Raw genomic sequence first — 11,733 nt, forward strand, 5'->3', positions numbered from 1 at the left:
CTCAAGACTTTTTTTCAACAGGACACCTTTAACTGCTTATAAGCAAATTTATTTCAAATATGTTCTGTTTTGTCTTCTTAATCTTTTCCTCAGAATATTCTTTCAGCCATTAAAGCATCCAAGTCAAAGAAAATGGGCCCAAGCATCAAAATGACTAATAGTCCTCCCCCCCAAAAAAATCTGGAAATCCAAACTAGTGTTCTACACACATTTTGGTTTCACTTTGAAGAAAAAAACCCAAAAGGTTCTAATTCAGAAAAAAGGACACTCTTTTCACTCTTTCCATTTTTCATTTATGCAAATTACACTCTGAATAAATAAATCTACATAATCTCATCTCCATACCAGACAACTTGCAGTAACACTTGCCAAGAGAAAGACAGGCTTTTCCGATAGTAATGCATAAATCATGCTGAATAAAAAAAATTAAAACAATTCATATTGAGAAAATAGCTGCTGTGCAGCTCTGGAAAGAATAATAGAGGGACTTATGAGTTACTCAGGATTGTCTTGTTCAATTATTTCAAACATGCTACCAGTTAAGGGTGTATTTAAGTTAAGGTTTTCATAGAGATGGTCATATCCTGAACCACGGAAATCTGTAGAAATTTTTTCCTTAAATTTCCACAGATAGGCATCTAGACCTCTCTGCTGAAGTACCTAATAGTGTCAGGCTGTTGGTCCTGGAACCTGGAGCATGTACAGCATGCACACTCAGCATGTAGCAGCTTGGGCCACAGCTCCAAGAAAGCAGAGATCTCTTATGCTGTTTTGGGAATGTAGGAAGCGTCTTCCCTAATCTGAACAAAACTATTCCTTGCTCTGTGTGTCCTCTGCCCATGTAAGATACAAGCTTGATGACTGTAAAGATTGCCACCAGTCTCGAAACTGCAACAGAGGAAGGATAACACAAAAATCAATGGCAGCATGTTCTGATTTGATACCAGTGCATTTTCCCACTCTGATCGCACAGGACAGATGCTGAAAGGCAACTCTTATTCTTGATGGTCCATCTAGAAACTATCAAACTCCAATTACACAAGAGGCTTGGGCATTCTCCCGTAACCTTTGAAATATCTGTTCAAACTAGAAAATCTACTCTGGACAGCTGAATCCTTATGCTCTTTTCTCTAAAGAATTAAGAGTAGTTAATGGGGCTAGGCTCACCAAAAGGCTTGAGTATTATAAACCATATCACCAAATTCTTAGATGCTGTGATGCTTTGTGGAATTCAAAGATGTCTTTTCTCAGTGGAGAAATGTGAGATTCTTACATGATGCCTGGGGTATACAAAGCCTACAGACTGAGTGGCTACCTAAGAATGCCAGTAAGAAACCTTAAGAAAATATGATTTAAGACCAAGCCTCTGCTAAGAAATCACAATCACAAGACTGGCACTAAAATCAGTGTTTTCTAACAACTACCTGCAGGAAGATAAGGTCTTTTCACTTGCTTACTGTGCAGGCTGGTGGTTAAGAGCATACATCTGGGACATGGTATGTCACCCACATCAACCCTTTCCCAGGAGAATCTCTCTTTGGTAGGCTATTTGGCATTGCAGACTGAGTTATTTACTTGTCAAACCTGCTCCACCATGAGTGAAAATATCTGAACATACTTTGGAAGAGAGAAGAAGACTGACCCCCAAATAAACAGCAAACAGCCTGGTGCTTGTGGCACTCAGCTAGGTAAGGTAGTGTAAATTTCAAGCTTCCAAAACCCATGGTATTGAATTTAAAACAATGGATAGAATTTTTTTTTTTTAATCCATTATTTTAAAGCAATCTTACAAGTAAAATAGGTAAATCTGACCTACTTTTTGCTCGTATTTTGAATTATGCTTATTTTATGCTCATATTATACTCATATTATGAATTTTGCTTATTTTGAATTGCTTGGGCTAGAAACTAATTCTTCTCTTTTTTAATTAAGAGCTAAGCTCCTTATTTAACCACAAAACTCCAGAAACCACAAATTTAAAAGAATCATCAAGAATTTTGATAATTATAATAAAAGGAGAATTTGACACTATAGATTTTTGTGACAAAGAAAGATTAAATTGGGTTTCTTGGCGATACAGGAATTCTCAGCTCCACAGATGGGAATTGCAAAGGAGGACTCAAATATGAGACCGACTGTGGTCTGTCCCTACATAAGTACGACACTGTCTCAGGAGTCCTTGATTTTCCATGTTTCCCTGTGCCATGGCCAGTCGTATCCCCTAGGGAAGTACGGATTCTACTCTCCACTGGCACTCCAGAGCTTCCTAAGCAGCAGCTCAGTAGAAAAGGAGAAGGAGGTGGAAAAGAATGGTCTATCTTTGCTCCACAGCAGATATGTAGGTAAAGTTGCCAAAACAAGTTCAAGCTGCTTTCTGCTCCAGAGCTCCTTGAAGCTATTTGTCCATAGAAGTTTCCAAGTTACATTTTTTAGCTTGGACAATACAGGTGCAGTTGAGCATTCCAGTGTTCCCCAACATGCTCAAACTCCAGTTTAGTTCTAGATAAGGCAAAAACTAGAGGGTTTGAATATGGGCCTTAATAACTGATTGAACGTGGATCTTTGTAAGCTTCTGACATGACAGACTCCTATCCACTCTCTGACTTTATCTTGTACTCTCTGGATAGAGCAGGGTATCTATTATTCCAAAATGCATGGCTTGCTAAAAATCCCTATCAAGTTATAACTAGATTCTGCATACTGATTTATTAAACCAAAGTTTTCATAATTTTCACAATCATCAGTGTCAGTCAGTCCTTCCATCACATAAAAATAAAATGTGACCACTCGATTAGACCTTTCATCTGACAGAGGGGCTCATTTCCCACCTTGCCGTAACTGTGGCTTCATACATTGGGTTGAAACTGAGCTACAGATTAATTCCCACACCAGTTTTTTGTTCATTGTTTCCCTGATTTTAAATCTAGGACATGGTATAACCCAGCTGTGCAAGTCATTGTCTTGTGAATCAGCTTCTCACAGAGCACGGGGGAAAAAAAACAACCCCTCCAACAAACCAGCAGCACTGCTATAAGGTGATTGTCTAGAGAGAAGCCATCGGAGCCACCACATGCACAAACTTGTTCAGGCTAGTAAGAACTAAGCTTGCCTTTGCTTAAATCATCAACAGAATCTAGAATTAAATGAAATGACATTTTGAAATATTAAAAAAAACCAAAGCATTTCTATTTTTCATATAACACCCCAACTCTTATTCCTTGTTGCTCTGGTGTGATTGAACAAGATATTTAGAAGATAGTAAATTAGATGTAGGTTTTGAAGCGATGTGGTAAAAAGTTAGGAGGGGAAAACAATAACATAGGTTATAGACTAGCAGGGCAGAAGGCCAACACTTGATAGGTTTTGCCTGAATGTAAATCAATAATAAAAGAATACAAAGAGAACAGATGTCTTCAGTAGCAGCGGTGGCTTCTGTAACTTGGTCTCACGTTGCAGCGGGTAGATTTGTTCCACTCGCAGTACTGAAAACACGGGACACTTTCCACGCTGAGTATCTTTTCTCAGGTTCGGTCCGTGCGGCAGCTCCGGGGGCCGAGCCCAATCCCGAGCGGTAAGTCTCGCCGCCCCAGGCCCGGCCGCCGGGTGACCCTCTGGTCTGGCAGCCGCAGGCGCCGCTGGGGAGGCGGGATCCCGGCAGCGCACACCCCACTTCGGGGCCTCTTCTCTTCCTAGCCCCGGCAGCTGCTCCTCACCTGCGGCCCGAGCTGCCCAGCGGCTCGGCCGGGCGCTGGGTACCGCGGCTGCCGGCGGGCGGGCGGCGCCAGGGAGACCGCCCTGAGGTAACCCCAGCGAGAGGCGGGAGGCGGTGCGGGACAGGGCGAAGCGGGACAGGGCGAAGCGGGCCCGGAGAAAGCCTGCGGGAGAGACCCGGGGAGGCGCAGGGTGCCGGGGAGCGCAGGGGAACGGTGGGGCAGGGCCAGGGCGGGCGGGGCGCCGGGAGGGCGGGCCGAGCCGGCAGCGAGCAGCGCGCAGGCGCGGTGGCCGCTATCCCATTAGTCTCCGCGGGCGGCGGGACGCGGTGCTGGGGCGGCAGGCCGAGGCGGGCCGAGTATGTCGGAGAAGAAGCAGCCGGTGGACCTGGGGCTCCTGGAGGAGGACGACGAGTTTGAGGAGTTCCCGGCCGAAGGTGCCGGGCGGGTCGGGGACGGGAGGAGCGGCGGGGGCGCCAGTTCCGGCGGTAGGCCGCGGCCTGGCCCGGGCCGGTGGCTGAGGCGGGGAAGGAGCGTGCGGCCTCCGGTGGGCGGGAGAGAAGGAGCGGCGGGGCCGGAGCGCCGTGTGTCAGCGGGGCCCTGCCCGCCAGCGGCCCGCAGGGTCCCCGCGGCCCGTTGGTGTGTCCCCGCAGGCACCGCGTCAGCCACTCGGAGCAGGTCTTCGGTGCCCCGCGGGTTCCGCCGCCCGCCCGGGGAGAGGTGCGGGGCTGCAGCCCCGCGGGGCCTGTGCCGGGCGGTGTGGGTGTCACGGTGCCCGTGTCACGGTGAAGTGCTGTGTCATGGTGCGAGGGAGCGGGGGACGAGCGCCAGGGAAACTTGGTGACTCTTCGCGCTCTGGTTGAGGATCGCGGAGCAGAGGAGGGGTGGGAGCGGGGCTGAGGCAAAAGAAGCATGAAAACGAAATAATGCCGAATCTCTTTACCTCTTGATGCACAAATATTTACGTGTTGACTTGCTTTTCGTAGGTACAAATATACTGAAAGAGGAAATTAGATCTTGACTTCAATAAAACAACTCTGTGTCCTTTTACAGATATAATCTTGAAAGGGTTCTTATTAGTGCATGATTGGATGTTCTGTGTCCTTGTTTCTGGGAATTGTCTCAAGCTGTGGATTATGGGAAATAATAAAAAGAATGATGGATGAAATGTCAGGGTTTTTTTTTTTCTGCAATGTCTTCATTGAAGTGTTTGGTTGTGTTTTTTTGGTTTTGTTTTGATTGTTTTTATGTTTGTTTTGGTTGGTTGGTTTGTTTGTTTTGGTGGCCTTACATGTTCCAAATCCTGTGGGACTGTCATATGCAGGGACAGGACTTGGATTCAGTGATCCTTGTGGCTCCCTTCTAACTCAAGACATTCTATGAAATCCTTCAGTAGCAGTAAAAATAATATTTTTGCACTTACTGATGGAAAAAGTTTTTAATGTAGTTAAGATGATAGCTAAACTAAACTGAGTAGCCCTTCTTTCCCATATGTGTTTCCTGAACAGGCAAAATATGTTTATCTTATTTAATGTAAATTAAATATTGGCAGCAGGGATGAAGGGAGTCTCTGAAGCTGCTTCTGAACCTTGGGTTGGTCAGAGCACTGAATTGCTGTTACAGAAAGTGAAATTAATTTTACTTGAATCTAGCTGTACCATTAAAACCAAGTACTGTGCAAACTTTCTGGTTAGAACAGAGATTTATTAAAGAGGGACCACAATCAGGCTTCTTGCTGATCTATCATACCAAAAAATAAGAACCTCTAGAGAGGCCCATTTAAATCTTCAAGTGAGATAATAGGGTTGAGAGGTTATAAAGAATGTTCAAACCGCTTTGAATGTTATCTTCAGTGCTTAGGAAATAACAACGATAAATACATGCTCAAGCTCATGCCAAATAGTTGTTCTTTCAAATTAAAACACACTTTCTATGCAGCAGAAAAACTTTTGTGTTCTATTATCCAGCTTTTATCCAAAGGAAATTAGATAATGCAAACTTACGGTAAGAGATAAAAACACTGGTTTTTAGGGTATTTTATTCCAGCTTAACATTTTTTCTTCAAACAGTGTATCAAATGAAGCTCCTGTATCAAAAGCAGATGTATTCTATTTTTATAGGACACTTTATTTGAAGTATAATGTAAGTATAGCATGATAGATCCTAGTGTATGTGACTTGGTCACTTAAGAACTTTTTGAATGGTGATTTTTAGAATGTAAAATGGCAATATTTTAGGGATCTCATCCTCTAAAAACTGTGTTTTGTTTTCCTTTCCGGAGTGCAAAATATGGCAATCAGTGATCAGTATTTTTTTTAATTTTTTTTTTTTTAAGGAGTCCAGCCGTGACAAGTTTATAAAAATTGATTTTGTCATTTTGGTGTATTTTAGTAATATTAATGATAGCAGGCTCTCAAATACTGTTCATATTTTAAAAAATTTTTATTTAGTCACAGGCACGTAATGTAGCTGGGAATAATAACTTTAGTATGCAGTTCTGGGGTGTGGTGCCAGCATACAGATACTGTAGAATCTTGCAGGTACAGTGATGAGAATATAATTTAGGCTTTACTTTCATTCTCTCCTTCCCGCATCCCCCAGTGTGGAAGATGACATGGACCTTTTTGACTCTTCTTCACTCAGTGTGATTTGGAGCATGTCTCAGTCTCCGCAACTGACCTTTTATGATTGAAGCTGCTGTTTGCTGTGCTGGCTGCTGTGGGGTTTTTTTTTCAAGTGTGTAGATCTGTCTGAGCTACTTATATGTTAGTAGATAGATAAGCCTGACTTTGTGTTAAATTGTTTTGAGCTTTGCTTTTTGTATCTTCGAAATCCAAATAAATGATGTGTGGTAAAAAATCCATTTCATATAAATAGGCAAGGCTTATTGCAGATAGTTTTAAAATAAAAATCCTTCCCTTTGAGCAACTAGCAGTACAACTAAATTAAAATAATAATTTTTTTTTTTTTACACTGCATATTTTCTACACCTTTTCTTCCCAGTTCCTTCTTTTGCTGTCCTTAGGACCAATAGGATTTCTATGCTCCTTCATCTATTCCTGTTATATAATTTGAGTAGGGAAGTTTAATTATGATGTTTTGTGTGTGTTTTTAATCAGTTACAAATGCATTTTCTTGTCCTGGTGAATTTCAAATATTAATTTTGTTGCCTGTTGATGTTAGAAGAAGGAAGAGAAAATGCAAGGACCAATCCTCATTCCTATAAAGTTAGTTGTTTGCAGTGACTTAGTTTTTAATCTTTTACCCTACTAGCTTTTTGTCCCCCCATACCTCCATCAATGTTTAATGTTACTTTGGGCTTTGAGATGGTCAGCAGATGGCCTACTGAATTGTAAGGGAGAGAATAGTGTTATCTCTTTAAATATACTAACAGACTTTGAGAAATACAAAGTCACAAGTGTCAACATTGGAGTGCTTTTTATTTTGGTAACGTGGGGAAAAAAAACTTGATGTCTGCCAGTAGAGGAAAACTGAGAAACTGTTCCCCAGTGAAGTAAACTGACTTGTATTTACACAGTGATTCTGAGCCTTCCTGATATTTCATTTGTGTTATTTTTCTACACTAACTAGTTTGATTTTATGTGCGTATGTGTAATTAGGTGGATAATCAGTAATTTGTCAAGGGTGATGTGTCTAAGAGAAATAGAAATGAAGTTAGTAAATGGACATCTAGTGTCTTGCCTCCATAAGGAAACTGCTTCCGCTGTTTTGGAAACCCAGAAGCAGCTGGTTATGCATAGCAACTGCTGTTTGCAGATGCCTCTTTCAATTTGCCTTTGCTTCTGCATCACAGATATGCTTTTGGTTTTTATCAATCAACTGTCAGCATCTGATCTGAGTGAACTGAGGATCTGTGTGAATGTGTTTTGGCAAAAGCATCTGATGTGTATTTACTTTTTTAATCAGAAAAAAAACCAAAGTATGAACTAGAATTGTATACTTCTTGTTGAACTTCTAGGAGTCAAGTATTCAATATTGTGTTCTTTTTACAATGGTGCTACAGCTTGTCTGTGTGTATACAAAATTACCCTTATGAATGTGTAATCCTGCAAGCCATGGCGTGAAGTGTGTAATGATTTTTTTTTTTACCAAGTTGCATTTTATTGTACTTCAAGAAATTGTGGGGGGTTTAGATATTTCTGTGCTTTTTTTGATCTCATAAGCATTTAAATATTATCCAGACCTTTCTCTTAAAGAGAAATTTGTTGTTAGCTGAAGTCTACCTTACGCAGAGGCTGAGCTAATGTGTCAGTAAGACATGGTACCAAAGCAATGCAGTGCAGAATATTTAGACCTCATTTCCTGTCTTTAGATTGGACTGGTTTAGATGAAGATGAAGATGCGCATGTCTGGGAAGACAATTGGGATGATGACAACGTCGAAGATGATTTCTCCAATCAGTTAAGGTAATTTTGTTTTGAACTTACAGTTCTAGAAGATGGGTAAAATGTTTAAAATGGCGTTGTTTAGTTAATATCTGAAAATTTGAAATCTACTTAAAAAAGAGATCTGAAATAAATGAAAGCTCTGCTTTGTGCTTTTCTATACAAAGCTTTTCAGAACGAGGCTGAAGGGATTACAGCACAGTTTGAAGTACTGATCAGCATTTCATCTTTTGATAATTGTACCAGGAGCCCTGAAGTATAGCTAATGTCGTTGATGTGTTCAGGGTTTTGCAGTGCTATGCAACTTAGTACAAAGTTCTTTGCAAATTGTGATAGAGTTGACAATTTTTCGATTTAACACGAATCATTTTCTAAGAACTTTACATGTATGTGAAAATTCTGAATTGTAGTGTGAGGTTAATGGCAAGGGATACAAGATTCTCTTCTATGCTATGTGGTATGCAAAATGTGTTGTTATAAAGGTTGGTGGGGTTTTTTTGAGCCTTCAAATAACATTGCTGTTCTTTGTCCAAATGGACAAATTTTCTGGGGATTAGTTATCTATATTAATGTTAAGGTTCCCTTCCTGTGTGTGACAAGCATACTGTTTATGAGCAACAATAGCAAAGTAATTGTTCATAACATTCTTTAAAAAAAGTAATTGCAATTTGGATACTTCTGAGCCAGTTGTCTAATCTTCTTTGTTGCTTGTAGTTTCAGTTAATCCTTCAGTGACACATAATTATAATTTAAAGCGTTAGTACAAACTTACATTTTATAATTAATCCCTCAGTATGTTGCGTGAGGAGCAAACTCTGTAATACAGCCTGATTAAACAGCTCCTCAGTTGATCTTCCATGTTGGATTCCAGTGAAAGTGATCTTTTATGTAGAAGATATAAAAATAATCTTCAGTACAGTTGTTTCTTAATAGGGTTTAAAGGCAGTTAAACTGTAGTACTGGAAAACAAGTTGATATGTAGTGAAACAGAGTTCCAAGGGATAGTGTAATTCTTGATAAACACAGTTGATCTGGACAAACCTTCTGTAAGTGTGCCTGAACTGTAGCCTGTAGTATTGGTGACTGTATACTAGTGTTAAAATTACAGTTTGCAATGTTGCTTGGTTGCAGCATGTTTTTATTTGGTCTTTAGAAAGAAAATGCTGCAGTCCTCCACTTCTAAAATTCCACTCTAACCTGAAATATTTTGAGAGTTTTGGACTACTGTATCTAGATACATAATTGCTAAGACTAAGAGTTAAAACAGGGTGCCGTTCTGACTGCTGTGTTTGGAGGCAGGTGAGAAGCAAAGGGGGGGACAGGACAGGAGCAACGACATTCGGGTTTTCTGGCTTGCTGTCCTGGCCACAACTAAGGGGAACAAAGCAGTCCTTTTCCCTCAGAATTGCTCACTGGAAGGTGCATTGCACCAAGACTTAAAAATAGTACACTCTGGTATTTTTTAATTTAAAACAAAGTAAAGACTGAAATTGTTTTGGAAGGACATGCATTTAAATGCACTCAGATTAGTGAGCTCATTTGATTTAAGGAAATCTTGAGGATAACTGGTGTAAGATAATTTTAAAAATTTTTTTCTTCTCTAATGTGTTTGGAGTTGTTGCAGGCTCACAGGTGCTGCTTTGCGCCGTATTTGTACTTCAGCCATGGTTGGTCAGAAGGCAATAACTATGATTTAAACAAGTATTTGAATTTTTCACTTAGAAGTCACTTCTAGTGATCTGAGATATTAAAGTGAAGTTTAAGAATTGCAGAGTGAGGTTGAAGTCATTGGTATGAACCAAAAAGTATGACATATTCATATTCTAAAATTATCATATATTGTGCAGTATATTTTTTAAAATGTAGATTTCTGACAGTATTTTATTTGTATGTTTTAATATAGCTATCTTTTTTCTGTACAGAGCTGAACTAGAAAAACATGGATACAAGATGGAAACCTCATAGTTTTTTCTGAATATGGAATGGTTCAACATTGAACTGTGGATAGACTATATTGAGAGAAGAAGAAAAGGTGGAAAATGAGAAGACACTTAGTTCATTATCTGCTTGGATTTATTATTATTTTGTACAAAAAATAAAGTTTTTAATCTTAGTTTAGTCATACATTTAACCTTTACTAAACTGGTAACTCGTAATTTGATTCTGAAATGCCTTGTGTGTGGAATTCACAGACTTGCCTGGAATGGTACTGATGCTCTTTCAGTGGGTGATGGTATTGCACCAGCTCCCATCATGGGGAACCACATAAGCATCGCCAGAATGAAGAGTAGTGAATGTTCCTGTCACAGGGGACATGGAGTTGTAAAAAAGAAATAAAATACTCATGTATTCCAATTAAAATGCAGCAGAAGTAGAAAGAAGTTTTGGGGACTGCTAAAACTTATTGTGCCTCAAGATTTCATTTCATAATGACATGTTTTATTTTTGTTAGTAATTTCCTGTGGGTACAAGTTTGATAGCCTTGAAAGATAAAACCCACTTTAAAGTGCATCTTACAGCAGCAGAAATCCAAACTCTCCAATCTTGTCCTGTCATTTCTCAAGCCTGTTACAGAGGAGACCCCTCTGGAGTTGAGAAGTTCTGTTCTCAAGCTTATTTAAGCCTAGGAATCTCTGCTGAAATTGCTTCCAATTTGCCAGTTACAGCAGTTCATCTGTATAACACAAACATGCCTGCTGAGAACGGAAATCAAACTTCCAACTCACTTCATGGAGGCCGACAGATAGTTGCCAGATAGATATGGCTGTAGTGACTGGATTCGATTACTCTCTGAACTAGAAAACAGAAGGTGGAAATTACAAAACCTATTACCAATTCCATGAATCCTCCCCAGAGGAGCTGTTAAAGCTGGTGAACGCAAAGACAGAGGGAGATATGGCGATCCTAGAAGTGTAGGTCATGATTGCAAATGAATTCTTTTTTTTTTTTAAGGGGGCAAATATATAGCTATGTATTTATAGAATTTGAATTAGCTGCTTGCTTTTTCGGCAGCTCACTGTAGAGAACAGACTTAATAGTTCTTTAAAGTGAGCTTTCAGAATAAAGGTATTAGCTGATGGATATGCGGTCATGGTACTAAGTGCTTTAACCTTGTTAACTAAGTAAGTGAGTATTTTACTTATGATTGCATTTATTAATGCAAAATGCTAGGAAGCTTTGCTGTCCTCAAATTATTTAGGTGGTGCTGTATTTATGGTGGAGGCAAGATTGGATGTGACCTTTAATGCTTTCTGAAAATAGCTCTGTAAAGACTGAGACCTTCCACTGCCAATGTTTCTGCTAAACTTGGTGTTTTGGTTGGTGTTAGATGCCTTCAGTTTGTCCAGTTCTGTGCCGCTTGGGAAAATAGACTTTCTGTATGCTCAAGTAAGTGACACGTTCAGATCGAAATGTGCAGCTCGTGCAGCCCATTTCAGTAGAATACAAAGTCCTGGGGTTAATATTTTGACAAGTAACAAATGAGAAGTCTGTGTGTTGAGCAGCAAATAGCAATACAAACATCCTCAAGTTAGTGTTGGGAGTATAAGGAAAAAAGTACATTTAGCACAGTTCTGGATTGCTGGTGTTATTAACACATCGGTATTGGGAAGCTGAGT

The 11,733-nt window shown here is 40.2% G+C and overlaps 1 protein-coding gene across 2 annotated transcripts; it reads left to right on the forward strand.

Annotated features, from left to right (window-relative positions):
* Positions 1–4,017: 4,017 nt before the first annotated feature.
* Positions 4,018–10,229, forward strand: SEM1 (SEM1 26S proteasome subunit). Of its 2 annotated transcripts, none has more exons than XM_080340515.1 (3): positions 4,018–4,147; positions 8,044–8,137; positions 10,020–10,229. In XM_080340515.1, exons 1-3 carry the CDS (start codon positions 4,072–4,074, stop codon positions 10,042–10,044), a joined length of 195 nt encoding a protein of 64 aa, XP_080196641.1. In that variant the 5' UTR covers positions 4,018–4,071; the 3' UTR covers positions 10,045–10,229. The 2 variants fall into 2 exon arrangements, with proteins under 2 accessions (XP_080196641.1, XP_080196640.1); XM_080340514.1 differs by having other exon boundaries at positions 10,039–10,229.
* Positions 10,230–11,733: the final 1,504 nt, after the last annotated feature.

This window comes from Nesoenas mayeri (genome assembly GCF_963082525.1).
Source record: "Nesoenas mayeri genome assembly, chromosome: 2".
Classification (NCBI taxonomy): domain Eukaryota; kingdom Metazoa; phylum Chordata; class Aves; order Columbiformes; family Columbidae; genus Nesoenas; species Nesoenas mayeri.